The sequence below is a fragment of the Phasianus colchicus genome, chromosome 22, assembly GCF_987193195.1.
Source record: "Phasianus colchicus chromosome 22, bPhaCol1.hap1.1, whole genome shotgun sequence".
Lineage (NCBI taxonomy): Eukaryota > Metazoa > Chordata > Aves > Galliformes > Phasianidae > Phasianus > Phasianus colchicus.
The window spans coordinates 6,891,066-6,918,880 of record NC_143457.1 but is presented as its reverse complement, the minus strand read 5'-3'; the positions used below and the strand labels follow the sequence as shown (position 1 = coordinate 6,918,880).

The window sequence follows — 27,815 nt, the reverse complement described above, 5'->3', positions numbered from 1 at the left end:
GGCTGTTGGGGGGGGCGGGGCGTGACGTCACGGGGCGGGGCCGCCGGCCGCCATCTTGGCGCGGAGGGGCCGCGCCCGGCCGGCATGCGGGGCCCGGCGGCCGGCGAGGAGCTGCTGGAGGAGGCGGACAACGACGAGGACGTGTCGGGTGGGCGGCGGGGCGGCGGAGGGAGCGGGAGGGGGAGGGGGGGCCGGGCGCGTGTGCGGCGCCCGCGGGGTTCGCGGCGTCGGGGTCCGACGGGCGCTGCCGCGGTGCCCGCCCGGCGCTGCGGCTCGGTTGACGCCGAGGGCGGCTGGAAGAAAGACGGGCTGTGAATGAGGGGCGGGCGGTGAGCGCGGCTGTCGCGACTCGCGGCGATCCAGGCTGCGCTGGGAGCCGCGCGACGTGGAGGCCGGGTGCATCGCGGGGCCGGCGGTGCTGCCGCGTCCCGGTGGCGTCGGGCCGGGCGCCGAGCTCCGGGCGTCGGCGTTCCTCGAAGGGTTTCCGCAGGGAGGGCGAAGCTGAGCTGTGCGTGGAAGGCCGCCCACGCGAGTTGTCCTTCTCGCCCTCAGAAGATGATGACGGGGTCCTGGAAGGGCTGGAGGAGTTTTTCGCCGAGGAGCAAGTTGCTGCGCAGAAAAAGAAGAAATGCAAGAAGCTGAAAGACGGCAAGGCGGCCAAAGTCAAGAGGAGGAAGAAAGAGGTAATGCTGCGTGCTCGGAGGCGAGGCCGGGGGGTTCCTGCCTGATGCGGTGTGGAGGCAGGCTGCCCGGGACGCCCGGTGCCCGTGGTGACGGCGGGGACGCCTGGGGGCTGCGGGTGTGCAGGACCTGAGGATGCTCGTGGCCCTGGGAGGTGACTGAGGACCGGGTTTGGGCGGTCCTTGTCCAGCTCCAATCATCTGCTGGGGTGGGTGCTGTTTCTCCTTGACTGTTTTTGTTCCTGGTGGAGACTTTTAGCTGTGTTGCCCAAATAAATGAATGGTATGGAAGCTTACAGCGTGCAGGGCCTGGTAACAAAGCACCGGGATGGTTCCCAGCCCGTGAAGTTTAGGTGCCTGCAGTGCCTTCTGGGGGCTCCTCTCTCCCACTGCCTGCTCTTGGAACGCTTGTTTCAGCAGTTCTCTGGTACATCTGTACCCCACTGCACTGCACCCGGAAGGCAGGCTGTGCCTGTGTGGCACTGATGTGGCAGCAATGTAATGGAAGATGAGGAGCTGACTTCCATCTGTGCTCTGAGCCTTCCTCGTTCTGGTTGCTGGCATTTTGAGAATCTGTTCCTTTCAGTGTATTTCCTTTAATGCTGGAAACACGTGCAATAAATGTTAGTTATGGTCCTCAGTTGTGAGAGTTGTCTGCACATCATCTTGTTGTCCCTGTACTGACTCCCATGCCCTACTTGTCCCACGCTGCACAGTGAGCTGGTGGAGAGTGTGAGGATGAGAATGGTAGATACAGATGAGGAAAACACCTGTAGGTATCTTGTTGTGGGCTGCACTTGGCAAAAGCATTCAGCAAGGAAGACAGGGTAGGGAGGTCTCAGGATTTCGCATGTAAGTGTTTTTGAGTCTTTTATGAGAAAACAAAGACAGGGCATCATGTTCTTGAGTCTAATGGCACCTGAATGGTTCTTCCTGCCGCCTCCCTCTAACCCTGGGCTCCACTGTGTGTCCCAGGAGGTGGCTGGGCTGTCCCTGCATGCTCTGGAGGACAGGCTGTGTCTTGGCTGAGGGCTGTGAGCACCAGGCAGACACTGTGGGGAAGGAGCAGTGAGCAACTGCTGTTTCTCAGACCTTTCCCCAGGAAATTTGTGCCTGAAGATGAGCATCAGATGTTCTTATGCAGCAGAGCCAGAAGCATCCCCACCCCTTCCCTTGCCAAGCAGGGGATCAGTGATGCTGTTCTCTTCCAGTCATTGCTGCCACTCCCTCTGGGACTTGTACGAGCAGATTGGCTAGATGAGGTGGCACATCCAAGTGCTTTTGCCGCTGACAGGAGCATTATGTGCTGTGTACGTAAAAAACCTCACTGACTCCAGCATGCTTTGACCTGGCAGCTGTGAGCAGAAGCCCAGAGGAGGCTTTTCCTCTCCTTTGTGGCCATGGTGATGTTCTGTTTCTGCAGATACCACACAAAGCTGGCTCAGGCCGCCTCGCTTCCTGTGTATTTTGCAACGTGGGATGTGTTTTTTTCTTGTGCTGCTTTTTAATGGGGGAAAGATAAAATACAAACGTTAGGTATGTTTGTTCCTGGCAGTTCTCCGTTCACATCAGCCTGCCTGAGGCTATGGGAGCAACATGTGCAGCCTGAGCCGTGTCCGGCTTCCTTACAGGGGGTGGGGGGAAAATAATGGGATGGATGTCGAGGGTGTTTTCTTCTTTAATTAATGCCTTGCGTGGGCAGTGTTCATCAGGCTTGGTTCTGTCTGTCAGAGGTTGTTCTGTCTTCCACCAAAGCCAGCGAGGAGCTGCAGTGCTGTGGGTAGGCACTGAGCTGTGTTTCTGACCAGCACCCAGGCTGCGTTCCCAGTCAGCATGTGATAGGAAAGGGAACCTTCAGTTTGGGCTTTCTTTTCCTGAATGTCTTCCTGGAGGTTCTGGGGTGTAGGATGCTCTCTCCTCCTATTAAAGGAAGAGAGAGGTGGGGATGCCTTGTGAACCTGTGCCATGATGCTGGTGCTTACACCATGGCTGACCTCACCCCACAACGCCCCATGTTTTTGTCACAGGGGCATGTGGCAGAAGTGATGCTGTGTTGCTCTTAAATGGGAATTTGCCCGTTTAGCCTCACTGCAGCTCATTCTGGCGTTTGTGGCAATGCCCACCAAAGCTCTGGTGCTAGACCTGATGCTGCAAACCCCAGAAAGATCTGCATAAAATAACGGGCTGCGGTTTGAACCTCAGCGTATGTAGATGAAGGCCCTCATCAGACAAGAAAGCAGGGAGAGTGGGAATTTCAACCTGTACTGCAGTCGTTGCCATGGCAACCAATTATTCAGTGCTAAATTATAACTGCTAAAGGAAAAGCTTTTTTTTTTTTTCTCCAAACCAAAAAGGACCCGACATCAGTAATGGCCGCTGAGCAAAAATGAATCTCTGCCGTGAGAGCAATTGATTTTTGCCCAGCAGAGCAGCCGGGCTCCTCGTGGCCGCGATGCCGGCGGGGCTCGGAGCTCCCAGCGATCCGGGTGTCCGGCGCTGTCCGTGGTGCTGAACCGCGCTGCTCCGGGCGGGGCGCTTCCCGAGGCAGGACAGGGTGTAGGAAGGAGGATGTACGCCCAAATGCATGCATTGTTGCTGTCTTTCTTGCAACGTGAGCGATCCGCCCGACAAGCAGTGGCTTTTGTTAGGGTGGTTATGACTTTGTTGCAGCAAGTCGCTGTCTGTCCCAGAAAGAAACCTAAATTCTGGCTCTCTCATGCTTGGTGTGTACATAAGCCTGGTCCCTGCTGACTGCATCTGTCAGCCATCCAGCAGGGCCCAGGCCTTTCTGGAGAGGTTCTTCTCGCTGCTGAAGCTGTGACAAAGGGCCTGGTGGGAGTTCCATGTGGCTGCCTGTCTCTCAACGTCTGGTGAGTTGTAAGACATGCAAGTGACCCAAGAGATGACCTCTTCCTTTAGGTTCTTAACTATTCACACTGTGGTAGAAAAACGTTACTGTACTGCAAAACAGTGTGTTATGTCAATCAGAAAAGTTACTCAGGTTCCACCTGTCTGAAAATCCAAGATCTTTAGCAGAACAGTTAGCCACCTCTCAGAGGAGCTACTCATCGCTTTACCGTATGGCTGTTTTTAATACGTATGTTCATTTCCTGGCTGTGTCCTGGCTTTCTGTTTACACCACTGCACATCAGAGTGGTATGTGAACATTGTGGTATTGCAGCACTGTGATGCTTTCAGAGGAGTGTGTTACAACATGGAGGCAGAAGGGGCATCCACTTGTGTGGCTGTGGCTGAGGGAGGGCAGGCACTGCTCTTTGTCCACTGTCATCTTCTATTGTAGGGGAGCAATGATGAGATATCAGACAACGATGAGGAGATTGAGGAGAAATCTGAGAGCGAGGGAAGTGACTATTCCCCCAACAAGAAGAAAAAGAAAAAACTGAAGGAAAAGAAGGAGAAAAAAAACAAACGGAAAAAGAAGGATGAAGAGGAGGATGACGATGATGGAGGGCTAAAGGTACCAAAGATTTGTTCATCCTGAGCTGGTGCTCAAACATTGGACCTCATGGTGTGTCCAGATCCCTGCTGACATTCGAGTACACAGTTCAGTGAGTCACTGAATGAGAGCAGAGCTGTAATTGTGGGTCAGTCACCTTGATAGGTTACCTTTATTTAGGCATGGAGCCTAAACAAAACACAGTGCTCCCCATCAGGGAGACTGAGTTAGCTGCTTGGTGATGGGTGCTCAGAGTTCCTCATGTACCTTTTGTGGTACTGAAAGACTACTGAAAGCAATGGTTTGTTTTATTTGAAACAAACAGAAAAGTAGCCATAACAGTGCTGATTTTGTGGTTGTTTTTGTGTTTAAAAGCATGAAGCATTTGCAGTTCCAGCAGCAACCACCAGCCTGTGGTGGACTCTAATCAAGGGCTCTCAAGCATAGCCTGGCATTTTTACTGGCAGATGAAAGGCCAACATGATCCCGTGTTATTTTTGTTAGATGCAGAGATTATGTTTCCTGGAGACATGAAACCTGGGAAGGCTTTGCATTATATTATGTGGTATGAGGAGCATTTGGATGACGCTGTATTAATTTGCTTCTTGGAAGTGTGTGAAGCATTAGTTTTTTAAGCACTTGTGCATGCTTTGGTTTTTTATATTGCAGAAACAAATCTCTGTGAGTGGCTGACTAGGGAGAGAGTTTGACGTGGGGTATCTGACAGACACTGTTTGTCTGCAGAGCTGTCACAGTAACAGTGTCTCTCTGTAATTCTACAGGAGCCTAAGAGCTCAGCCCAGCTGATGGAAGAATGGGGCCTTGATGATGTAGATTACATTTTCTCAGAAGAAGATTACCATACTCTTACTAATTACAAGGCTTTCAGCCAATTTCTCAGGTACAGAACTGTGGGTATCAATGGGGCCTTGGGTACTGATTGAGCTTTGGATGTTAGTCAAATAAGAAATTGAAGCTGCGATGCAGAATTTACTCCACAAGATCCTTACTGCTTCTCCCTCCATGACAAGAAAGGTCTTCTGGACTCCATTTTAACTGCAGGATAATTGACTGGAAAACAACTGAATTGTTTCTCCCCCCGTGCCCACTCTCCCTAATTCCATTTTTTGTGTTTGTTTATTTGTCAAGTTTCTGTAGGGAAAAAAAGCCAAGTAACAGTAGCAATTTTGGCTTGTATTATGAGGTGTTCAGAACACAACAGGTATAGCAGGCTGAGAAATCTAAGCGTGGACTTTTCTTTATTTCCTCGATAATGAAGTTCTGGTTCCCGCTGCCAGTAGCAGTGCCCACAGCGACCTGCTGCCACAAGTCGTGCACTGCTGGCATCCGAGCTGAAGAGCCTTCCTGCAGCACGTGGCAAGCAGGAGCAGGTGTGCATTTCCTTTGACCTGTGGTTTTTCCCTTTCCCCCCACCCTTCAGGCCTCTGATTGCCAAGAAGAACCCCAAGATCCCCATGTCCAAGATGATGACTGTGCTTGGTGCCAAGTGGCGAGAGTTCAGTGCCAACAACCCGTTCAAGGGCAGCTCGGCGGCAGCAGCAGCGGCAGCCGTGGCTGCAGCAGTGGAGACTGTCACAGTCGCCCCACCATTGGCTGCCAGTCCCCAGCAGCCTGCCCTGCCCCCTGTCATCAGGAAGGCAAAAACCAAGGAAGGCAAGGGTAGGTACCGAGCACAGTGAGCTTACTGTGAAAGTTCTCCTGTTTCTGACAGCAGATTTGTGCTTCTTTCTTCCTGTTTGGAAGGTTCTGTGTGAATTGCTGGAGAAGCTGGGAAGTGGTAGGAAAAGATCTCTTCAGGAGGATTGCTGTTCCAGTTACACACTTATCAATTGCTGATGCCTCCAGAGGTTTAGAACAAGCAGCTCCGAGCTGGCACTTAACCAAGAGCACAGACTTGGTCAAGAGCAGCTTCCCTGTGCTGCAGCCTCAGATCCTGCAGTGTCTTTTGGGCCACCCCAGTAGAGAGTGATCTTTTCTCCCTGCTTTGCAGACCTCTAACTCTGCATTTGGCATTTCTAGCCCTGTTGCAGTTTGCAGGCTGCAGTCCCTCTCCTGCATTCCAGGATAGCTGTGTTCCTCCTGTGCCAGTTTTTTCTCCCATTTCCTTGCAAGCACTGGATCTGGGCTGGCAGTCCAAGAACTCTTGGAACAGTGAAACAACAAGTCTTTTGTTCCTCCAGGTCCAGGTGTGAAGAAGAAAATCAAGAGCTCGAAAGATGGGAAGAAAAAGGGGAAGGGAAAAAAGATGGCAGGCCTAAAATTCCGGTTTGGAGGAATCCCCAGCAAAAGGAAAAAGGGCTCCTCTGTAAGTGTGCATTTCTGTGCAGGGCCTTGGGTGTGGGAGGGTGCAGCAGGGAAAAGCCGGGCCCTTTGCCTAGAAATCTCCTGTGTGCAGGGCAGTGTGTGCTGCTCCAGCAGGGTTGCCCTGTTCTTACCAGCTTGCCTATCCCTCTTGCAGTGCCTTTTGCTTCCTAGAGATAACATAGATCACAAATCTCTGCATGGTCCCTGCCCTCCAGCCTTGTGTGGCACGTCCTTCCCTCACTGACCCTCAGAGTGTCAGGACATCCCATCTGAGAAAAGGGCCAACCTGTCTTTGGTTGGGGGTGGAAGGAAGCCTGGCTGCTGAAAAGAAATGCTACAGCCTCATTTGTGCCCCTTTTTGAGATGCCAGTCTCTGTTCAGTGTGTTTTTTCATCCCTTGTTAGAGACCTGCGTCCAAGCTTGTGTTTGTAAAGATGTCATATCTGGGCATGTTTGCTGCTAAAACCACATAATCATGTTTGTTTTCAGTGATGAGGTTGATAATGCCATCATTTCAGATTTCATTTGCAAAGGAATTCTTCAGGGCTTGCACTCCAGCTGAACCTTATGTCAAAGAGAATTATCAAATGCTTTAATTAAGTTGCCACTGCTTGCCTGCTGGCATCTGTGGCTCTGCAGCATGACCCAGGACAGCTGAGCACCCCAGTAAGTGCATGGGAGCAGGGTTGTTGGTTATAAATATCAGACATAAGCACAGCATTTTAAAGAGTTAGTCTGAATAACTACTCAGTAGGAATGGTTCTCCTGCAGATATTGATAGTATTGCAAAAAGTCCCATTAGTTCACTTTTACTGGAGTTCCCTGCCTCTCTTGCTCTTGTTCACATAACAACCAGTTTGTAAGTAACTCAGTGTATCAGAAGTAGAAGAGGAAGGACAGGCTGGGGCAGTCACTCAGCCCCACATCACAGAAAATCCATCCCATGCCTGGGTACATTCCAGATCTGTACACTTGCATTTCTAAGACTGAGGAGGAGCTTGGACTTGCTCCTGCAGGCAGAGTGCTAAGCACACAAGAGCATACAAACTGGGGCTTTGCATGTGCAAGTCTGGCCTTCAGGATAAGAATTCAGACACTGCTATGTTTTGAGGGAAACCCAGAACCCATCTCTTGACAGGCAAACACTCGAGTGTGAACTCGAGTCACTGATTTATTATTTTAAATGTCTCTCAGATTTGCTCAGTGACTGCACCTTGATGAACCCGGCTAACAGCCTCTGTGCTGAGCAGTGTGAGATAATTGTCCTCTGGCTCTCGTTGTAGTCTGTGCTGATTGATTGCCTGGCTGGAACATCGATCTGATGGAGGAGATTTACCTGCTTCCTAATGCCTTGTGACACAATCTTATGAACCCTGGCTGCCAGCGCCAGGAGTGTGATAGCCCTGCCACCATTCCTGATGCCCTAAGCAGCCAATTCCTGGGGGAGCCCTACGGTGCTTCTCTGGAGGGGCCCCGAGGAGCTCAGCTGCTGATCAGTGATCCTGGTGGCTTCATGCAACTGCTGGTGCTTAGCTCTGCTCCGTAGCAGGACATCCTGGAAGTGGCTGTATGCCAGCACCCGGACACTGTGTGGTTCTGTTTTCTCCTCTGCAGAGTGAAGAGGAAGAGCGGGAGGAATCCGACTTTGACAGTGCCAGCATCAACAGCTCCTCCGTGCGCTCCGAGTGCTCGGCTGGCCTGGGGAAGAGAGGGAAGAGGAGGAGAAAGAAAAAGAGGAGTAGGCCATCTCTTTGTACTCTGTTCCTGTTCTGTTTGGATTTCCCTCTTGAGATGGTGCTTTCCTGGTCCTTGCAGTTCCAAGCAGTGTCCAGCACTGATTCCGTGGGAAAGGAAGGGCTGTGCTTGTCTGTGTGTGGTATGAGAGGTGTTTTCTTGGTGTCCAGACTCTGCTGTTGGTTGGCTTGCACACTCTACTGTAGAGCTTTTTTACAGCACTGCTGGTAGTGAAGGAGCAGCCTGATGCCAGGGCCTCTCCGTCCACCACTTTCCCTCCATGGCTCCTCTTGCCCCCATCCAGCTCTGTGTTGTGGATTGCACTGTGTCAGGAGGGCAGCTGCGGTGCTGTGTGGTGCTTTGGGCACTGGGGTGCAGTGTGGGCAGGTGGGCAGCTGCCACCCTCCTGCATGTCTGGTCCTCCCAGGGTCTGTCCTGAGGCAGCACGTTTCTGAATTTGTGGGGCTCTGAGGCACAGCCCCGGAGAAGCACAGCTGGTGGCTGGCTCCTGAGGAGCTGGTCTGGATGCAGGCGAGGCAGTGCTGGCGGATGGTGCTTATCTGTGTGAGATGTGTGGTTGGTGGCAGGGCTGTGGTGATGGCGCAGGGAGATGGAGGGCAGCAGTGACAGGTGTCTGGCAGGGTCTGAGTGGCTGTGGGCCGCTTTGATGTGTGTATTCCTTAACTGGTGGAGGCTTCGTGTTGGTCCGGTTAATGACACCTCCATCCCTGTTGAGAGCAGTCCCTCTGCACCGAGACGCTGTGCTTCTGCTGATGAGCTTTGCTTTTGAGAAACCAAAGGGTGCCTTCTGTGCTTGGGGACAGCTGGAGGCGAGTGTTCTGCCTCCTGTGAGGTATGGGCCTCGTGGCCCTCACTCCTTCCTTCCCTCTTCTTTCTGCATGGAGCTGGAAGAGCTCCTGTTCTGCACCCAGTGCGTGCCCAAGGAGAGTGCAGCAGTCCCAGGAGGAAGGTCCTCAGCTGCATTACTGTTGCATGGAACATTTGCTGGCGCTGGGGTCTGTGGAGGTTTCTCTGACTGCCTCCCTTGCAACCTCTCCAGGTTCTGGCATTCTCCATTGAGAGCCTGAAGGAACCAAAGGATGATACAGTGTGGAGAGAGAAAGAGAGACAGAGGTGAGATGATGCAAAGATAAACTGTGATGCTGAGGGACAGAGAGGCAGGGGGACATAGCAGGAGGGGCCGAGGTGAAATGTGTTCATTTTCCTTTACTGTACCATAGAGGAGCAGCTGCCTTGGGAGAGCCGGCGGCACTGCTGTCCCACTGACTGCTTCTGTCCCTTGCTTGTAGTTGAAGAAGGGGATGGCTATGAGACGGACCACCAGGACTACTGCGAGGTGTGCCAGCAGGGAGGGGAGATCATCCTGTGTGACACCTGTCCGCGTGCCTACCACCTCGTCTGCCTGGACCCTGAGCTGGAGAAAGCCCCCGAGGGCAAGTGGAGCTGCCCACACTGCGTGAGTGTGGGTGCCTGCGGGAGTGCTGCCAGGTGGGGGGGACCAGCGGAGGGTGTAGGTGATGGGCAGACTCTGGCCCGAGCCTGGAGACACACAGTCAGGCTGGGGCTGGTACTTGGGAGCACTTAACTGTCTGCACTGGGCCTGGGCTGTAGAGCTGGTGTATTGCCTACGTGAGTGGGATGGGTGGGGTATGGCAGTGTGCCTCCCTCTTGTGATCCCACTCTGGGCTTGGGGCCTCCTCAGTGCTGTGGTGATGCTGCTGTCCCCCTCAGCTTTACTCTGGATGTACTGCCCCAGGAGAAGGAGGGCATCCAGTGGGAGCCAAAGGAAGAGGAGGATGAGGAGGAGGAAGGTGGCGAAGAAGAGGAGGATGACCACATGGAGTTCTGCCGTGTCTGTAAGGATGGAGGGGAGCTGCTGTGCTGCGACACGTGCCCGTCCTCTTACCACCTGCACTGCCTGAACCCACCCCTGCCAGAAATCCCAAATGGTGAATGGCTCTGCCCTCGCTGTACAGTGAGTGTTTCCTGCATTTGTCACCTTGTCCGTGCTCCTGCACCCTTTGGCCCTGCCTGTCCCCTGCAGCTCGGCCGCCTGTGCAGGCTGCTGAGTTCCCTTCCTGCTTCTAGATTGCCTGTCAGGTCCCATTTGATGTATGCCCAGTGTAGTGAGGGCTCTGCCCCTGAGGCAGGCTTGCTGCAGAGGTGGGTGTGATTTCTGGAGCTTGAATTGTGCTGGGCAATTAAATGTGGCAATAAGGAAACATTTATTGAGCTCTGCCTGCTCTAGTGGTAAGGCCTGTCCCCTCAGGAGGTGTCATGGATGTTCTCCTCAGACACATGTGCACCACCCAGCCTTCATCCACTCCATGCACCCTCACCTCCTGATTTCTGTCTGCCTAGTTAGCAATAGCAAATGAATAACTTCTCCTGGGAGCAGAGCAGAGCAATGCCTTGGCTGTGCCCAGGGCAGCTGACCCTGTTTGCAGGGTGAGTGAAGTGCAGTCAGGGCCTGTGCTCATTCCAGCCCACGTGGTTCCCTGGGGTGCTCTCCTCTACTCTCCACAGCAGGCTCAGCACGGGCTCTGCCTGGGGCCTGGCTGCTTTCCCCCTCACTGCACTGCTGATTGGCTGCAGCCTGTGTGGGTCTCCTGCCCTCGGGACCCCCATACCCTGCAGGCTGCCCTCCCTGTAGCAGGCTGGGGCACATCCCTGAGCCGAGGGATGCAGCGATGCAGTGTGGTCACTGTGTTCTGCATTCCGCAAAGGGAGGGGTTGGTGGGACACAAAGCTGACGGGGCTTGCGTATTTATTTTTTCACCCTCAGTGCCCTCCTTTGAAGGGGAAAGTACAACGCATCCTGCACTGGGCGTGGAAGGAGCCTCCAGCCCCACTGCCCTCTGCGCTGCCTGCCCCAGATGCGGAGCTGGCTCTGCCGCTGCCGAAGGTGCTGGAGGGCATCCCAGAGCGAGAGTTCTTCGTCAAGTGGGCAGGGCTGTCCTACTGGCACTGCTCCTGGGTCAAGGAGCTGCAGGTGAGCACAGGGCTGGAGCAGTGCGCCCGGCTGCTCCCGGCAGCCCAGGGGGTGACGTGGTTCTGCCCTGCTGCAGCTGGAGCTGTACCACACCGTGATGTACCGCAACTACCAAAGGAAGAATGACATGGATGAGCCACCAGCCTTTGATTATGGCTCTGGAGACGAGGACAGCCAGAGGGAGAAAAGGAAGAACAAAGACCCTCACTACGCGAAGATGGAGGAGCGGTTCTACCGCTATGGCATCAAGCCCGAGTGGATGATGATCCACCGCATCCTGAACCACAGGTGGGGAGAGGGCAGATGTGTGGATAGGCAGCAGGAGGGCGTGTGCCAGGATGCCCCGGTGGTGTGAGCACCGAGTGATGTTGGTACAGGGAGAAAAGGGGCCGGCTGAGACCTGTGGCATGAGCCCAAGGGGTGCGTAACGCCCGCTTAGCTCTTCCTGATGCCAATAGAGCTGTGCCCGAGGAGAGCAGTTTGAACAAGTGCATTGCTCTGGTCTGAAGTCTTGACATTTGCACTTCTTTTGTGCAGAAGAAATGCTCTGCATAGGAAATCTGCAGTGCTGGTATTTTTTATTTTTTTACATCAAGACACCTTTTTTGGTGAATCCCTGCATTTCAAGTGGCAACTTGAAATTTCAAGTGGCAATGCTATTTGGAGTCTACTTGACAGAAAATAAATAAAGCTATCTAGCTAATTTTCCTGCAAGCTTTGCATTTTCTCCTGGTAAGGCAAGGTTTAGCTCCTCATAGGTATGTAATTGGCCTCTGCAGGGTGTTTGTTCATTTTTCAGTGTGGTTAAGACTTCATAGAGTAATAAATGCTACAGAAAAAAGGAAGTGGAATCTGGTCTTCATCCAGTGCTGGTAAAATAGGACTTGTGGCCCTTAGACATGCAGTCTCCACCCCTGGCTGACAGCAGTCCATACGTATATGTGAACGGTTATTCATCTGGGCACGAGAGAGAGACAGAGCTCTGTCATACAAACAGCTTCTCAGGGGCTGTTCTTCAGCACTCTCCTTGTGATTCTCCTGGGTTTTTGCAGAGTTGGCATGTCAAGTTGTATGTAGGATTCATTTTCTCAAAGGATTTTCATTTCAAAATGAACTTTGTGCCAGAACAACAGGCACAGGCTGTTGCCATCACTTTTTTCTCATTTCATTGATATGTTTTATGGTGTATGTGTTATAGCTTTGATAAAAAGGGAGACATCCATTATCTGATCAAATGGAAAGATCTGCCGTATGACCAGTGCACCTGGGAGATTGATGAGATAGACATCCCATACTATGAAAACCTCAAGCTCCTCTACTGGAATCACAGGTAAGGGGTGGCCAGGCAGTGGGACCAGGGCTGGTGCATGCTGCAGCCTGGGGCAGAGTCATGCAGAGCTGCAGCAGCCTGCCTGGGCTTTGCCAAGTGGTTTGTAGGTGTTGCCCTTCTGAGCACACACTGGAACCACTTGCAGGGACCTCAGTCCAGAGAGCAGATACCGAGCACTTTCTGAAAGCCAGATCTTGATGAAGTCTTTCCTGAAATGCTCCACCATTCCAGGGCTGCTTTGAAATGCTGTCTGCTGGTTGTTTTACAGCCTATGCTCCCCTTCCCCTCCATATATTCTGCTAGAACTATTCATGGCCTCGCTGTGCTTCAGGGAGGCTCTATGGTGTTATGCTGACTGTATGCTGTGGGGGAAAAATCTAATTCTCTGAGATTGCTGTCCTTTATTTTGGATGATGTTGCATGGACTGTTGAAGGGGATAATTAATGCTCCATGAGTGCCCATGGGAACTGGGCCAGAAAAGCTCCTGTGGGAAAAGAGGCAGTAGAGTTTGAGAGGCATTTCTAACCCCTGGCTTGGAAACACAGAGAGGAGCATCTGTCTGCTTTTTCCTAATGCATGTTCACTGTTTCAGGGAGCTGATGCTGGGGGAGGACACACGTCCTCTGAAGAAGCTGAACAAGAAGGGGAAAAAGCTGAAAGAGGAGAAGCTAGAAAAGCCTCCAGAAACTCCTCTTGTTGATGTAAGTAAGAATGGCAGGGGCAGAACGAAGGTGTATGAGCTCACACAGAGGTTGTCAGTCTGGTAAGGTTCTCTTCTCTAGTTCCTTCAGGGACAGGTTTTTATTTCATGTGAAGCTATGGGATGGCTTCACCCTGTGCATGGGGATAACAGTCCATTTTCTTGAGCAGTGGTTTAGATCCAAGAGGACAGTTCTGAAGGAGGGTGTTTGGGGTCTTCTTTCCCCAAAACTGTGCATATATGACACACAGAGGGAGAGCTGGGCATGTGCTGTGAGAGGCCTTGCAGACTTTTCCAGCAGGAGGGAAGGAGGCTGCCAGGTGTCATCCTGCTCATGTGTTGGCTCCAGGCTGCTGTGGTGGCACACAGCAAAGCCTGTGCTGAGGGCAGGGCTCTGGTGTGGATGGTATCTGCACCTCTTATGGGGCCGTTCTGTGTCACTTATCTGAAGAGGGGCATGATTGACTGCAGAGAAGCAAGAGGGAGTTGGTTACTGCCTTGTGTCTTTTCCTTCAGCCTACGGTTAAGTTTGACAAGCAGCCTTGGTACATTGATGCCACAGGAGGCACGCTGCATCCTTACCAGCTGGAAGGGCTCAACTGGTTGAGATTTTCCTGGGCCCAAGGCACTGATACGATCCTGGCTGATGAGATGGGACTGGGGAAGACTGTGCAGACCATTGTGTTCTTGTATTCCCTGTACAAGGAGGTGAGCACCCCGTGATGGCCGTGCGCTGCACAGACCCTGGTACAGAGCAAGCAATGTGGGTTTTGTCTCCCTGAGCAGGGCCACTCCAAAGGGCCATACCTGGTCAGTGCCCCGCTCTCCACCATCATCAACTGGGAGCGTGAGTTTGAGATGTGGGCGCCCGACTTCTATGTGGTGACCTACACTGGGGACAAGGAGAGCCGGTCGGTCATCCGGGAGAATGAGTTCTCTTTTGAAGACAACGCCATCCGGAGCGGCAAGAAGGTGTTCAGGATGAAGGTGGGAGCTAAGTCTGCGTGCTGCCTTGATTTAACCAGGAGTGAGAAGGAGAGAGAGGGGAATTTGATCCAGAGAGGAAAGTTTCTTAGGTCTCCGATCAGCTCTTTTCCAGAGAAGCTGACGCTGTTTAGATGTAGAAGATTTACAAAATCTGAAGATTTCTGCCAGGCTCTTTTCTGTTTCTGTAGTTCCCTGCTTAATTATGATGTTCAGATCTTCTGCTGGTGTGATTCACACGTGAGCCCTGCTGCTGGTGCCATGCAGTACAAGCAGCCCCCAGTTTTCTCCTTGGGTTAGAAACAGTGTCACAAACAGCATCACCAGACGTGGAGGCTGTCTGCTTCTCTGCTGTCTTCTATCCTGTCTTTTCTCTTCCTCTGCACCTCCAGAAGGAAGCCCAGATCAAATTCCATGTCCTGCTCACCTCTTATGAGCTGATCACCATAGACCAGGCGGTGCTGGGCTCCATCGAGTGGGCTTGTCTGGTGGTGGACGAAGCACACAGACTGAAGAACAACCAGTCCAAAGTAGGTGGCAGGTATTTGTGAGCCATTCTTCCAGCCCACTGCTGTAGCTGTTGCCACAAAGCTGGTTTGGTGCTCTGTTTTTTCCTGCCTGGGAGTTGGAAGATGTCTTCAGCTTGCTCAGGCTGAGCTTGAGGCTACATTTTGGTGGGGTTGTTCTCTTTTATGCCCTCTGGGCACCAGCAATGATCCGTGTGCCATCCTGGCTAGTGGTGCCCACAGGCTGGTGCCTGATGCTGGATGAAGCTGGGCTGGAGAGCTCTGCTTGCCCCTGTGGCAACGTGGAGCCAGCAGAGAGAGAGGGAAGTGCTCAGTGCAGTCAGGAGCTTTGCGTGCTTTGTGTTCACTGCTCCAGTTCTGCATGCCAAAGATGCAAGGTTGTTTGTTCTAAATGAAGGGGAAACCACCAGTGCTTTTTAAGTAGAATGCACACTGCATTGTTTTGTTATGTTTTTGTGTAAGTACATAATTTCAACTTGATATCACTTCCAAGTTCTTTAGGGTATTGAACAGTTACAAGATCGATTACAAGTTACTGCTTACTGGGACTCCACTCCAGAACAACCTGGAAGAGCTATTCCACCTGCTCAATTTCCTGACTCCTGAGAGGTTTAAGTAAGTTGCACAGATTCCCAGCAGTTTGCTACTATAGTTACGTGAATGTGTAACATGAGCTCAGATTTTGTTCACATTGAATACTACGCTGTGGGCCCTGCAGGTAGAGCTTGCCTTCCTCTCAGTCAGGAGATTTGTGGATGAGGGCTGAGATCTGCCCTGTGCCTTCCTCTGTCTGAGGAGGCAGTGGTGTTTTGGGGAATTTGTTCAGACTTCTTATTGGTATATTTAATGTGAATTTTCCTTGGCAATCAGCCTGGCTCCTGCTCTGCTCAGGCACAGGAGTGTTATGTCACTGTGTGCCCTGAGGGCTTTGTGTTCAAGTCCTACAGAAACAAATGTCTTTACCCCACCGTGTCCGTTTCACTCAGCGCTGTGTTTGCGGCTGCTTTTACAGTAACCTGGAGGGCTTCCTGGAGGAGTTTGCAGACATCTCCAAGGAGGACCAGATCAAAAAGCTCCATGACCTGCTGGGCCCCCACATGCTGCGCCGGCTCAAGGCAGATGTGTTCAAGAACATGCCGGCCAAGACAGAGCTGATTGTCAGAGTGGAGCTGAGCCAGATGCAAAAGTGAGTGCTGACATGGGCTGCACTTGGCTGCTGCTTCCCCCATCTGTGTTGTGGCAGGGCTTTGCTGGGGTCAGTGGGTCAGAAAACTGTTTGTGGGAAGAGCTGAAGTCCTTTATGTGCTCCTGGGGAGTGCTCAGCCCCGTTCAGCTGGGCTCTGCACAGTGCTGGCTGCTCTGCAGGGAGTGACTGACGTGTGGTGCACTCCTGCCTGCTGTGCACTGAGCACATCCTGCTTCCTGGGGCTGTGGAACCCGCAGGACAGCCAAATAGACCTGACCTCAGCCTGGGGGGGCTGAACCAGTACCTAAAGAAAAGTCCCCATACCAGACATCCCTTTTGAAGCTCCGTTGATGTATCTGGAGTTTATGTGCTGATTTTTGGCAGTCCCGTAATGCCAGTGTCTGTCCCATTCCCTTTCATACAGGAAGTACTACAAGTTCATACTAACACGGAATTTTGAAGCCCTGAACTCAAAAGGTGGGGGGAATCAGGTCTCACTGCTCAACATCATGATGGATCTGAAGAAGTGCTGTAACCACCCATACCTCTTCCCTGTGGCCGCTGTGGTACGTGAGCTGTGTGCACTGTGAGCAGTCTGTCAGTGGGGGTTGTTTCCAGGTTAAAAGTGCAGGTTTTGGTGTGAGTGACTTGATATGAATACTTGCCTTTGCAATGCATGTGGCTTTCTCCATGACTTTCCTGAAGAGTTAACCAGAATCCTTCACAGGAGGCCCCAGTTCTGCCCAATGGATCCTATGATGGGAATTCTTTGGTCAAGTCTTCTGGGAAACTGATGCTGCTCCAAAAGATGCTGAAGAAGTTACGGGATGGGGGTCACAGAGTTCTGATCTTCTCCCAGGTGTGCAGTGGGGAAGGGCTGGTGAGGAACCCTGATAAACCGCAAAAGGACTTTGTTCTGTATGAGAATTCTGTGTTGGGGCAGACATGGATAGATGGAAGAGCTGCTGCCAGCTTATGTCACAGCTGGGCACCTCAACAGTTGGGAGGATGAACCATTCCTCTCCTGAGGGTATCCCTGAAATGTTTGAAACCACTTTTTATCTGCAGATAAAAGAGAGAGAACAGCAGTAGTGCCCCCCCTCCTGGGCGGGCTGTTCAGGCCCAATTCCCTAATGTTGGTAAAGCTGCCTCTGGAGGACGAGATATGAGTGAAACCTGGTTTGCAGGGCTGCTGTGGGCATGAGCACAGCCATGGCAGTGCCATCCCTGAGCAACGTGGGGGGCTGCAGTGACCCCCAGCCCTGGGCAGGCTTTGGTGGAGTCTGTGCAGGGCTGCTCACACCTCTCCCCTCAGATGACGAAGATGTTGGACTTGCTGGAGGACTTCCTGGAGTACGAGGGCTACAAGTACGAGCGCATTGATGGGGGCATCACCGGAGGCCTACGCCAGGAAGCCATTGATAGGTTTAATGGTACGTGCTTTTCCTCCTTTCCAGGAGTGGCAGTGGGCAGTGTGTGCTGGGGCCAACTTGCATCGGCCAGCAGAGGGATCAGGCGGTGTGGGGGCTGTGTGCACGCCTGGGGTGCAGTGTGCTGAAGCCCAGAGCCCTGGCATGGTGCAGTGCTGCTCCTGGTGTGTTAAGCCCCTCCAGTTGTTTCACACAATAGTCCCCAGGCCTGGTAATGACAGGCTGTTTGGATTGAAAGACTCCTGCATTTCCCTTTGAGGCCTCAGAGCTTTCCTTTCAGACCTGGAGCTGTATTTTCTCCAATAACTGATTTCCAGGCAGTGATGTATTTTTACCCTTTGCCTTCCCTGCCTATTGCTTCTTGGCTTAGACTGGTGGTCCCTGATGTTTTATAACTAAAATGCTGTGCTACACCTTTCCAAATAAGCCCAGCTCCTCTTTGCCTCACCTTCTGCCACCTGTGGGTTTGTCTTTCTCAGCTCCTGGTGCTCAGCAGTTCTGCTTTCTCCTCTCTACCCGCGCTGGTGGTCTGGGCATAAACCTTGCTACGGCTGACACAGTCATTATTTATGATTCTGACTGGAATCCCCACAATGACATCCAGGTTTATTACTTTTTCTTTTCCTTCCAGTATAGTAAGTACCTTTCTGGATGGGCCCTCTGTGCATTCTGCCAGTGAAATGAGCTCTCTCCTCTTGAGAGCTGCTGAGGGTTCCTGCAGTTTGCAGGATATAGTGCTGCTCAGGAGCCATTTTCACACCTCTATTGGCCTTATCCTGGCCTGTCTGCAATGCAGGGGTGGACTGCCACCTAAAATTGGCTTTCTTCCTTGAGCTTCTGCCTTTCTGCTGCTGCTTGTCTGCAACCTAGTTCCCTTCCTGTGCTGGGGACTTTCTACTTGCATTTCCAAGAGCTGTGGCAGACCCTATCTAAGGACTGATTGCCAGTGGCAAATGGCAGCTGGGGAGCTCGAGCAGCAAATGCCTCTAAAAACAATGGAAAAGTGAGGACATACTTTTCCCTTTCATACTTTCTGGTTGAGGGAAGCTCCTCTCTAAACTTACTCAGAGTGTTACAGTCCATTTGTGTGATTTCCTTTCCCTGAGTCCTAGGCAAGAGGATGTGCTGGTACAGGGCGGTGATGGAGAAGTCAGGGCCTGGTGAATCTGCAGCCAGAGGATTCCTGGGAGGAGCTTTTCTGTACTGCCTTCAGGCCTTTCAGTTAGAGGCCTGCACAAGGAAGCTGGCTTGCCTGCAGTCAGAGGAGGGGGAAGAGAAGTGTAAAGTTGGCTCTAAGGAGCCTCTCTTGTTCCACTGCCCCATAGAAGCCTGAAGGCTGAGTGCAGCCTCTGGCTGAGGGGGTCCAGGACTGGGCTGGCTGCAAACATGCCAGTGTTGGCTGTTCTGCAGTGATGTTTTCTGCCTGCAGGCATTCAGCAGAGCACACCGCATCGGGCAGAACAAGAAGGTGATGATCTACCGCTTTGTGACCAGAGCCTCTGTGGAAGAGCGCATCACCCAGGTGGCCAAGAGGAAGATGATGCTCACCCACCTGGTGGTCCGTCCTGGGCTGGGCTCCAAGTCAGGCTCCATGACCAAGCAGGAGCTGGATGACATCCTGAAGTTTGGGACAGAAGAGCTCTTCAAGGATGATATGGAAGGTTGGGTTGGGAAGGAGCTAGAGATGCTTTGAGCAAAGCTGATCCCCGTTGGAGCTGCAGGCTCATTCCTGTGCCTTCCACTTGCAGGCATGGTGTCTCAGGGACAGCGGCTCACCATGCCGGATGCCGTCACCCCTTTCTCTGACACGCTGTCCACCAAAGGGGGAGCAGTGACTCCTGGCATGAAAAAGAAGCATGGTGGCACCCCACCAGGTCTGTAGCCCCCGCGACTGGGATGACTTGGCCCTGCGTCCAGCCTGATCTTGCCTGACTCTGGGAGCATGCCTTATGATTTGCTTTCTGCTCCCCTTGCTTTGCCCTCCAGGTGACAATAAGGACGTGGATGACAGCAGTGTGATCCACTACGACGATGCTGCTATCTCTAAGCTTCTGGACCGAAACCAGGATGCGACTGATGACACGGAGCTGCAGAACATGAACGAGTATCTCAGCTCCTTTAAAGTGGCCCAGTATGTTGTGAGAGAAGAGGATGGTGTGGTAATGTGATTAGTATCATGTCTTATAATCACATCTCTTTGTATGTCCCTGTTTGCTCTTCTTCCTCTGCCTTTCTTGTTCTTGTGGGTGTTTCTATGCAGGGCAGTGCTCCTCCCTGCTCTTTGCTGATGGTAGCAGTGATGGTGCAGCCAGCAGGACTGCAGTGGCTGAGTGTGGTTCTGACCTATTGTGGATGCTCAGTGGCACTTGGGTTTCTCTGAACCTATTTTTCCTATTGGAAAAAGGAGACTGTAGAGAACTGTTGTTTAGGATGGAAGCAATAATGATACCCAGGTACTGATGGTCTGGATCTCAAGTGACCTGAGGAGCTGTGAAATGGCCCCATTGATTGATACTATTTCTGAGGCTGGGTTCCTTCCCTGCAACATTGCTCTTCTGGTACTTTGTTCTGCCCTTCTGAAGGCTGCTCCCCTGGATACTGGGAGCGGGGCATGGCGCTGCTCATGTACTGTGCTGCTGTCATTTATCCTCCCTGTAGCTAACAGATTTCCTTTATCTGCCTCTCAAGCTGACAGTGGGCTGCTATTCTGGGAAATCTCTGCAGATCTGTAATTGTTCCTAGATGTGAGCACAGGCTCTGCAGGGCAGGATGGGTGGTAATGTTCTCAGCAGCTATTTCTAGGTATGGGTGGCTTGCTGGGATGTTGCCTTGGCCCTTTGATAACCATGCACTGAGGTCAGTACATTTGGGTGAAAGTGAGACTTTGTGTGTACATACATATAGAGCAGGGTGAAGGAGGTGGTCAAAGCATGTCTGAAGATCTTGCTTGCCAGCAAGTGTCTCAGTGCTCTCCTTCCCTCCCTCTTCCCTGGAGTGCAGTTAGAAGACATGCAGCAGTGTGATGCAGGGAGGTCTGCAGCTCTCTTATCTCAAGCCTTTTTTGTTTTCTTTATTTACAGGAGGAGGTGGAGCGAGAAATCATCAAACAAGAGGAGAATGTGGACCCTGACTACTGGGAGAAGCTGCTGCGGCACCACTATGAGCAGCAGCAGGAAGATCTGGCCAGGAATTTGGGGAAGGGGAAGAGAATCCGCAAGCAGGTCAATTACAATGATGCCTCACAAGAGGACCAAGGTACGGCTTTGACTGCTTGGCTCCTGCTAAGACTCAAGTCTTGAGCAGACTCTGTGGTTTTTATTCTTTTCTTTTTGCCCCATAACTGTTCTCCTTGGGAGAATTCAGGAAAAGCCTGTCTGTGGGCAAAATATATATATATATTTTCTGTGTAGGAAACTAATAATAATAATGGAAAAGTTGAGTCTGGTTTCCTGTTTATTGCTGTCTCTCTCTCTCTGGCTACCTGGTACTGCCTGCTGGGGGCAGTCTCAGGGCTCCTGCTGCCCCCCTCAGACAAACTTGCAGAGTTCTCTCGTGACGTTGTCTCCTTGTGGTCTGCAGAGTGGCAGGATGAGCTCTCTGACAACCAGTCTGAGTACTCCATTGGCTCTGAGGACGAAGATGAAGACTTTGAAGAAAGACCAGAAGGTCAGAGTGAGTTAATGAACTCTACAACGTACTCTGCAGGAACTTCAGTGATAGCCTGTGATTGGGGGGGGCTGGCACTCGAATGCAGCAGGAAGGTGTGGGCTGGGGGACCCCCTTGCTTCTGAGGGAGGCATTCTTTGCCCTGCTGGGTGAGGCAGTTCTCAGCGCAGGGAGCATAACCTGCTGGCTACTTGCAGGGCTTTGGTCTGGTCCTCGTAGTAGCAGGATCTGGTCTGCAGCGTGTCCCTGGCACGGGGAGGCCAGCTGAGTGAAGGGGCACTGAACAACCCTGACTGCTGCTCTGTGCAGGTTCTGCTTCCATCTGGAGGGGCTACAGGAAGCTTAGGGCGCAGGGGTTGGTCAGCATTAGCTCTTTGGCATCCCTCTGTTGGCTGGGTGCGTTTGTTACGTAGGTTGTGTGACTCTAGGTGGCAGAAGACAATCACGGAGACAGCTGAAGAGTGACCGGGACAAACCTCTCCCTCCTTTGCTGGCAAGAGTTGGGGGGAATATTGAGGTGAGCGTCAGACTGGCCAGAGCATGTCCACTGCCTGTCTGTCCGGTTCGTGCTGCTCTCCAGCATCAGTCCTGGCTCAGGACTTGTAGCAGCTGTGAGGCTCCGAGGTGCCATCGTTTCTGAGGCCTCCCAACCTCTGCTCCCTGCAGGTTCTCGGGTTCAATGCCCGCCAGCGCAAGGCCTTCCTGAACGCCATCATGCGGTGGGGCATGCCGCCCCAGGACGCCTTCAACTCCCACTGGCTGGTGAGGGATCTGCGAGGGAAGAGTGAGAAGGAGTTCAGGTACTGTGGCCAGGCACCAGGACGCCTGCGTGGGGTTCATTACACACAGCTTTGTGTTGCCATGCGCCCGAGGGCAAAACTCTGCCCTTGGCCTCTGGTGGAAGCAGGGAGCTCGTGGTCCAAGCTAGAGCCAGCTCTTGCTTTCCTTCCGCAGGGCTTATGTCTCCCTGTTCATGCGACATTTGTGTGAACCTGGAGCAGATGGTGCTGAAACCTTTGCAGATGGCGTTCCCCGCGAGGGGCTGTCACGGCAGCACGTGCTGACTCGGATCGGAGTTATGTCACTAGTAAGGAAGAAGGTGGGTGAGTAGAATCTTACATGTGCCCTTCAGGTATGGTCTGGACACTCGGGGGTTTCATTAGCTGCTGAACGCCTCCTTGCCAGGGATTCCCTCATTGAATCTCCAAGACTTGGTGCATGGCTACGTCTGTGGTATTTCAGTGATGTAGGTCAGCTGGAGGTAGAAGTGCACAGTTGGCAAAAAAAAATCATGGCAAAATCACAGTTTTTAACTTCTAAAAATTCCTGGATTTATAGTTCTTTTCATTTCAGATGGGACTATTACGGTAACCTACTCAGACCTCCTGTACTGTACAGGCCAGAGACTTCACTGAGTCTTGCATTGTGCCCAGCATCTTGTTGAACCAAAGCATGTCTTTCAGAGAGACGCTTGGGCTTGATTTGGGACTGAATAATTATTGATTGTGTTGCTAATCCCAGGCATGTGCTGGGCCCCAGTTAGAGGTGATGGAAGAATCCTCAGCTGTCTTGCAGGGAGATCCTCTCCTCATAATCCATGTACTGACAAGTGTGGCACTCCGAGTTGTCCCAGGAAGACCATTAGATGATTGTAGCAGTGGTTCCAGTGTGGCAGTGGGAAAGGGCAGATGCTGAGAGTGATGGCACCTGATTTTGCTATGTCTTGAGCACTGACTGTTACTCTGCTGTGTAGGGAGAGTGAGAAATTGCAGCCTAGGGAATGGGGTGCGCAATGGAGGCTCTGTGAAAGAGAGCAGAGAGGCCCCAGCGCTTGGGTTTAAGGGGAGAGGAAGCAAAGAGCATTCTGATGGAGGCATGAAGCCCTCAGGGCCAGGGAACTCACTGCATGAGCACCCCCAGGGTACAGCTCACCTTGCATGCCTGCCAAGGCTTCACGTGGGCACCAGCACGGTCACTCGCATGCTGCCCTTCTGTCACTCTACTAACTCAGTACCTCTCCCTTACGTCTGCAAAACCAGCACGGCAGCGGTGGACCTGCTGGGGCATGGGAGGCTTTCTGTGTGATTGTGGTGTCTGCTGCCGTGGGCAGAGCAGGACTGCTGCTGGAGGTGCTGCTGAGGCTGGGAGCCTGCACAGCAGCACGGCATGGGCAGTGGCACCTGCTGCCCAGCAAAGTGTGACACCTGGGGTGGTGGGTGTAGGAACACCCCTGGATGGGGCTGGCCTGCTGCTGCTCTGCTGCTGGCCTCCGTGTTTGACTTGCTGTCATGTGTCTGCTCCAGGTGCAGGAGTTTGAGCATGTCAATGGGAAGTATAGCACCCCAGATATGATTCTGGAGGGCCCAGAGAGCAAGAAGTGCAATGAGATGGTTTCTTCAGATCCCAACACCCCTGTCCCAGCCAGCCCGGCGCACATACATGCAGGACCTCTTGCCCTTGCAGGTAAATGCACAGTGGCCTGGTTGTGGCTTTGGTTTACCATAGGAAGGGAGGTGGAACAGGACACCAGAAGGTTTTGCAGGTATCTGCCTGGCACTGTGCCCTTGGCACAATGGGATTCCTGTCTATAGCTTCCTTGCTTTGCTGTTGTTACAGAAAAAACAGATCCACCACTTGGATTCCAGGAGGAAAAGGACCAAGTGGAACAGAAGTCCGGGAGAGCATCTGACAGCCAGGTAGGGGTCATGATCCTGTGCCCACAGTGCTGCCCTGCAGGCTGCAGAGCTGCGGTAATGGTGTTTGTTGGGAGATACTGCAGCATTCCTCTGCAAGCAAACCACATCCCTCTGGCTGCTGGGCTAATTCAGTGTGGGTGCTTCACATTAAGGTGCCTGGAAGCTCTGAGAAAGTGGAAAGTGAGGAGTACCAAGAAAACTGTGAAAGCAAGGAGAAACTGAAGGAAGAGAAACAAGACGAGAGTGAAAAAGCTGAGCCTTCTCCTGAGCCCCTGGGGAAAGGTGAGTCTCTGTGGCTCAGAAGAAAGCGGGCTCCGTTATGAGCAGCATTTGGGACGTCTGTGAGGGCTCTGACAGTTACAGTGACATTGATGTGTGCTGGGGAATTTCTTCAGCTCAAGGTGCATAGACACAGAGCACTGCAACAGCCCCAGGTGCTCAGTGCGCCTGACAGGCAGATACTCTCTGTTGGGAAATTCTGGCACTTGCTGCTGGCTTCTCTTCTCCAAATCACAGTGGAAAACCTGAATGTCACAATATCCAGTAGAAATTCCTAAGGAAAGACTTCCTGTTGAACTTCCAGATTGCTGTTTGGATAATGATACAATGCTGTCACAGATGTAATCTACACTGTAATGTTAAAGCATTAGTTTAGTATAATCTACAAGTTAAAACAAATCAAAAGTAAGTTGTGAGAAATGCTTGTACACAATACAGTTGCTTTACCCTGAAAATTACAATCTATCCAGATATGTTATTTCCTGAAGAGCATTTTACATGTTATGCTTCTCTCAGAGTCCTGTTCCCTTCTGCAGATGAGGGAGTTCAAGAAAAAGAGAAGGCTTTGGAAAAGCCAGAGTCAAACAGCAGCCCTGGTAAAGGGGAGGACAAAGAAATCAAGCCAGGTAAGGTGCCAGGAGGCTTTGGAAAGAGAAGTGGTGCGAAGTGCCCTGCTGGGCAGGGTCTCTAACTCAAGGCAGGTGTCTGTGGGGTGGCACGGGGCCTGCAGTCAGCACTTGCAGTGGGCACTGTGCTCTGTGGTGCTCAGGAGCCTCTGTAGGACCTCATTACAATGGGCACTGCCTCTGCTTGCTGTGAAAACGTCAGGAGCTGCTGGAGGTGGCAGATGGCCAGCAGCTGTGTGGCAGGAGGTGGGCTGGTGGCTTCTCTAGCAGTGATTTTAGTGGGGGCTTCCCCTTGCAGTTGCGAGGGCAGTGGTAGCAGCAGTTGGTCTGATGGCTGAATAAGTTTGGGCAGGTGTAATTTCCCGTGTTTGCCCAGCAGAGGATACCAAGGTGGAAGAGAAGGAGCAAAGTGAGACTCAGCAAAATGGTGACAAAGAAGAGGAGGATGGAAAGAAGGATGACAGAAATGTGAACTTTAGATTCATGTTCAACATTGCTGATGGAGGCTTTACAGGTAAAAACGGAAATGAGCCGTTGTTACTCTTGCAGAGCTTTTACATAAAGCCCTGTGCTGAGCACTGTTCCGTGGCTCCCTGGGCCATCTCCTCTCTCGCCCTGCATGCTGTGCCCAGCAGCCCTGCTGGCTGACCAGGCTGTCTCTCTTTTGTTTCTGCAGAGCTGCACACGCTGTGGCAGAATGAGGAAAGAGCTGCCATCTCCTCCAGCAAGATCTATGACATCTGGCACCGCAGACACGACTACTGGCTGCTGGCAGGGATTGTCACGTACCCTTTGGCGTTGTGGGCGATGGCTTCCCCGTGCCAGGCGGAGGAGGCTGTGCTGTGTGGGGGGTGAGGAGGGAGGTAATGGAGCGGGGAAGGGGACTGGGGATGTGTTGCTGAGAAATGCTGCCTGCTGGCTGGTTCTTGCCTTGACGCTCCCCTGCGGCAGCCACGGCTATGCCCGCTGGCAGGACATCCAGAACGACCCGCGCTACGTGATCCTGAACGAGCCCTTCAAGTCGGAGATACACAAAGGGAACTACCTTGAGATGAAGAACAAGTTCCTCGCCCGGCGCTTCAAGGCGAGTTGCAGGTCCAGGGCTGGTGAGTCCTTAGTGGTGGCACAGAGCAGAGCCCCACAGCGAGGTGGAGTGGAGCAGAAGGCGGCAGATGTTTGTGAGACATCAGTGGCAGTGAGGCAGTGCCCTGAGGGGCAGGGCTGGAGGAGCAGGAGCACTTGCTAGCTCCAGAATGTGGCACATGGATGGGGCGGTGCTGTGGAATTGCTGCCCAAATCTCTTTCTGGGGTACTTAGTGTGTGATTGGGCTGCACTGGGATGATACAAACCCAGGAATTGTGGGGTTGAGGTGGATGGGGCAGATGGCGGACACGTGGGTGGCACTGGCTCGCATGGGCACAGGGTCTGGTCCTGATCCATTGCTCTCCTGTGCCTCCCAGCTGCTGGAGCAGGCCCTGGTGATAGAGGAGCAGCTGCGGCGGGCGGCGTACCTCAACATGACTCAAGACCCCAATCACCCGGCCATGGCATTGAACGCCCGTCTGGCTGAAGTGGAGTGCCTTGCTGAAAGCCACCAGCATCTCTCCAAAGAGTCCCTTGCTGGGAACAAGCCTGCCAATGCCGTCCTGCACAAGGGTACGTGTGGGCAGAGGGCAGGGAAGGGTTGGCTGTGCTGAGTGAGACCACTGGGCAGTCCAGCCTTGGGGACTGCTGGGAGGAGGAGCTGATGTTCAGTTGGGTCACGAGGTGCCGGGCTGATGGGGACAGAGCACAGTGGGCACAGAGGTGCCATGGGGCCACGCTTTAGGGTCAGCAGTTCTGGCTGTGCATTGCAGTGCTGAACCAGCTCGAGGAGCTGCTGAGTGACATGAAGGCTGATGTGACACGCTTGCCCTCCATGCTGTCCCGCATCCCTCCTGTGGCTGCACGGCTGCAGATGTCGGAGCGCAGCATCCTCAGCCGCCTCACCACGCGTGGCGGGGAGCCCCCGGTGCAGCAGGTGCGTGGGATGGAGGAGTGCAGAGCTGCCCTGGGGTGCCCCGTGTCCCCTGCCCCAGCTCTGCACTGCATGCCCTGTATGCCAGCTTCCTTTCTCATTTCCTCAGGGCTCCTTTGGTTCCTCCCAGATCTACAACAACAGCTTTGGACCGAATTTCCGAGGTCCTGGGCCAGGTGGAATTGTCAACTACAGTCAGATGCCTCTGGGACCCTATGTGACAGGTAGGTTGAAACTTTTGACGGGCACAAGCAGGGAAATTGAAGTGACAGATCGTAGTGCAAAGCAAGGATGGCGGTGAGCAGCTGTTTTCTCTCTTACCAACAGATATTTAGCCCTTTCCAAGATTTTCTTCTGCTGTTCCCATTCCCACCCGAGGTAAGGCTACGCCTGTGACCATCCTCTGAGCTGCCGTGTGCTGGCAGACCGTGAGTCCCTGTCTGTCCCCTCAGCAGCCCCTGGGCCACTCTGCAGCCCCGAGAAGAAGCCGCAGGGTCACCAAGGGATGGGGATGCAGCGGGCAGAGGGGGATGCAGCCCCCGCCCCTCATCCCCACATGTGCTTCAACCGATGTGACCCCGACCATCGCCAGAACTTCTCTGAAGGGGATTTCATTTCCTTGTACATTTTTTGCACTTTCTTATTGAAGACTTGAAGAGTTTGTCTGGAAGTGTGGGATGAGTTAAGAAGGGATACAGAATAACAGTATTTATGTCTGTTTTTATTGACATGTATCAGAGTTAAAGGGAGACCTGTTGGAAGCTCTGTTTCTAGTCCAGTTCCACGCTGACCATTAGGCGCCAAGCTTACTCCTGTTCGGTAGCTTCCCTGTAAGTTCTATTTTTATGTCCTTTTTGTGTTTGAGCAAGCGCATGCCCACCGCCGCCCTGCTGCAGCACAGAGAGCAGAGAGGAGGAGGAGGAGGAGGAGAGGAGTCAGCTGCCACCACTCCCAGCCCATCCCTGGGCTGCAGTGAGCCCTGCCTTGTGGTCCCTCTGCCTGCAACCTGTCCTCGCCATGCTGCAGGAGGGAGAGCACAGTTGGGCAGGGCTGTGCTGTGCCGTGCCGGCCGCCCTGCACTCCCCCTGCTTCTTCCTTCCTGTCCTCTCTGTGGCTGCAAGCTGCCTGGAGCTGGGGGGGTTGTGGGGGCTGCTGCAGCAGAG

The 27,815-nt window shown here is 52.9% G+C and overlaps 1 protein-coding gene across 6 annotated transcripts; it reads left to right on the top strand.

Annotated features, from left to right (window-relative positions):
• The first annotated feature begins 27 nt into the window (after window positions 1-27).
• Window positions 28-27,373, top strand: CHD5 (chromodomain helicase DNA binding protein 5). Of its 6 annotated transcripts, XM_090123012.1 has the most exons (42): window positions 28-148; window positions 553-683; window positions 3,982-4,158; window positions 4,920-5,038; window positions 5,579-5,817; window positions 6,339-6,463; window positions 8,077-8,200; window positions 9,507-9,673; window positions 9,974-10,192; window positions 11,003-11,209; window positions 11,286-11,497; window positions 12,408-12,539; window positions 13,133-13,241; window positions 13,757-13,948; window positions 14,027-14,227; window positions 14,617-14,754; window positions 15,245-15,366; window positions 15,764-15,937; window positions 16,362-16,503; window positions 16,665-16,796; window positions 17,253-17,370; window positions 17,847-17,971; window positions 18,797-19,028; window positions 19,116-19,241; window positions 19,354-19,526; window positions 20,448-20,622; window positions 20,947-21,033; window positions 21,462-21,550; window positions 21,700-21,833; window positions 21,988-22,132; window positions 23,337-23,496; window positions 23,650-23,729; window positions 23,882-24,011; window positions 24,545-24,634; window positions 25,011-25,148; window positions 25,311-25,419; window positions 25,586-25,718; window positions 26,096-26,291; window positions 26,492-26,655; window positions 26,762-26,876; window positions 26,980-27,030; window positions 27,105-27,373. In XM_090123012.1, exons 1-41 carry the CDS (start codon window positions 85-87, stop codon window positions 26,985-26,987), a joined length of 5,853 nt encoding a protein of 1,950 aa, XP_089979138.1. In that variant the 5' UTR covers window positions 28-84; the 3' UTR covers window positions 26,988-27,030; window positions 27,105-27,373. The 6 variants fall into 6 exon arrangements, with proteins under 6 accessions (XP_089979138.1, XP_089979139.1, XP_089979140.1 ...); XM_090123013.1 differs by having other exon boundaries at window positions 556-683; window positions 26,980-27,373; XM_090123014.1 differs by having other exon boundaries at window positions 14,620-14,754; window positions 26,980-27,373.
• The last annotated feature ends 442 nt before the right edge of the window (window positions 27,374-27,815 follow it).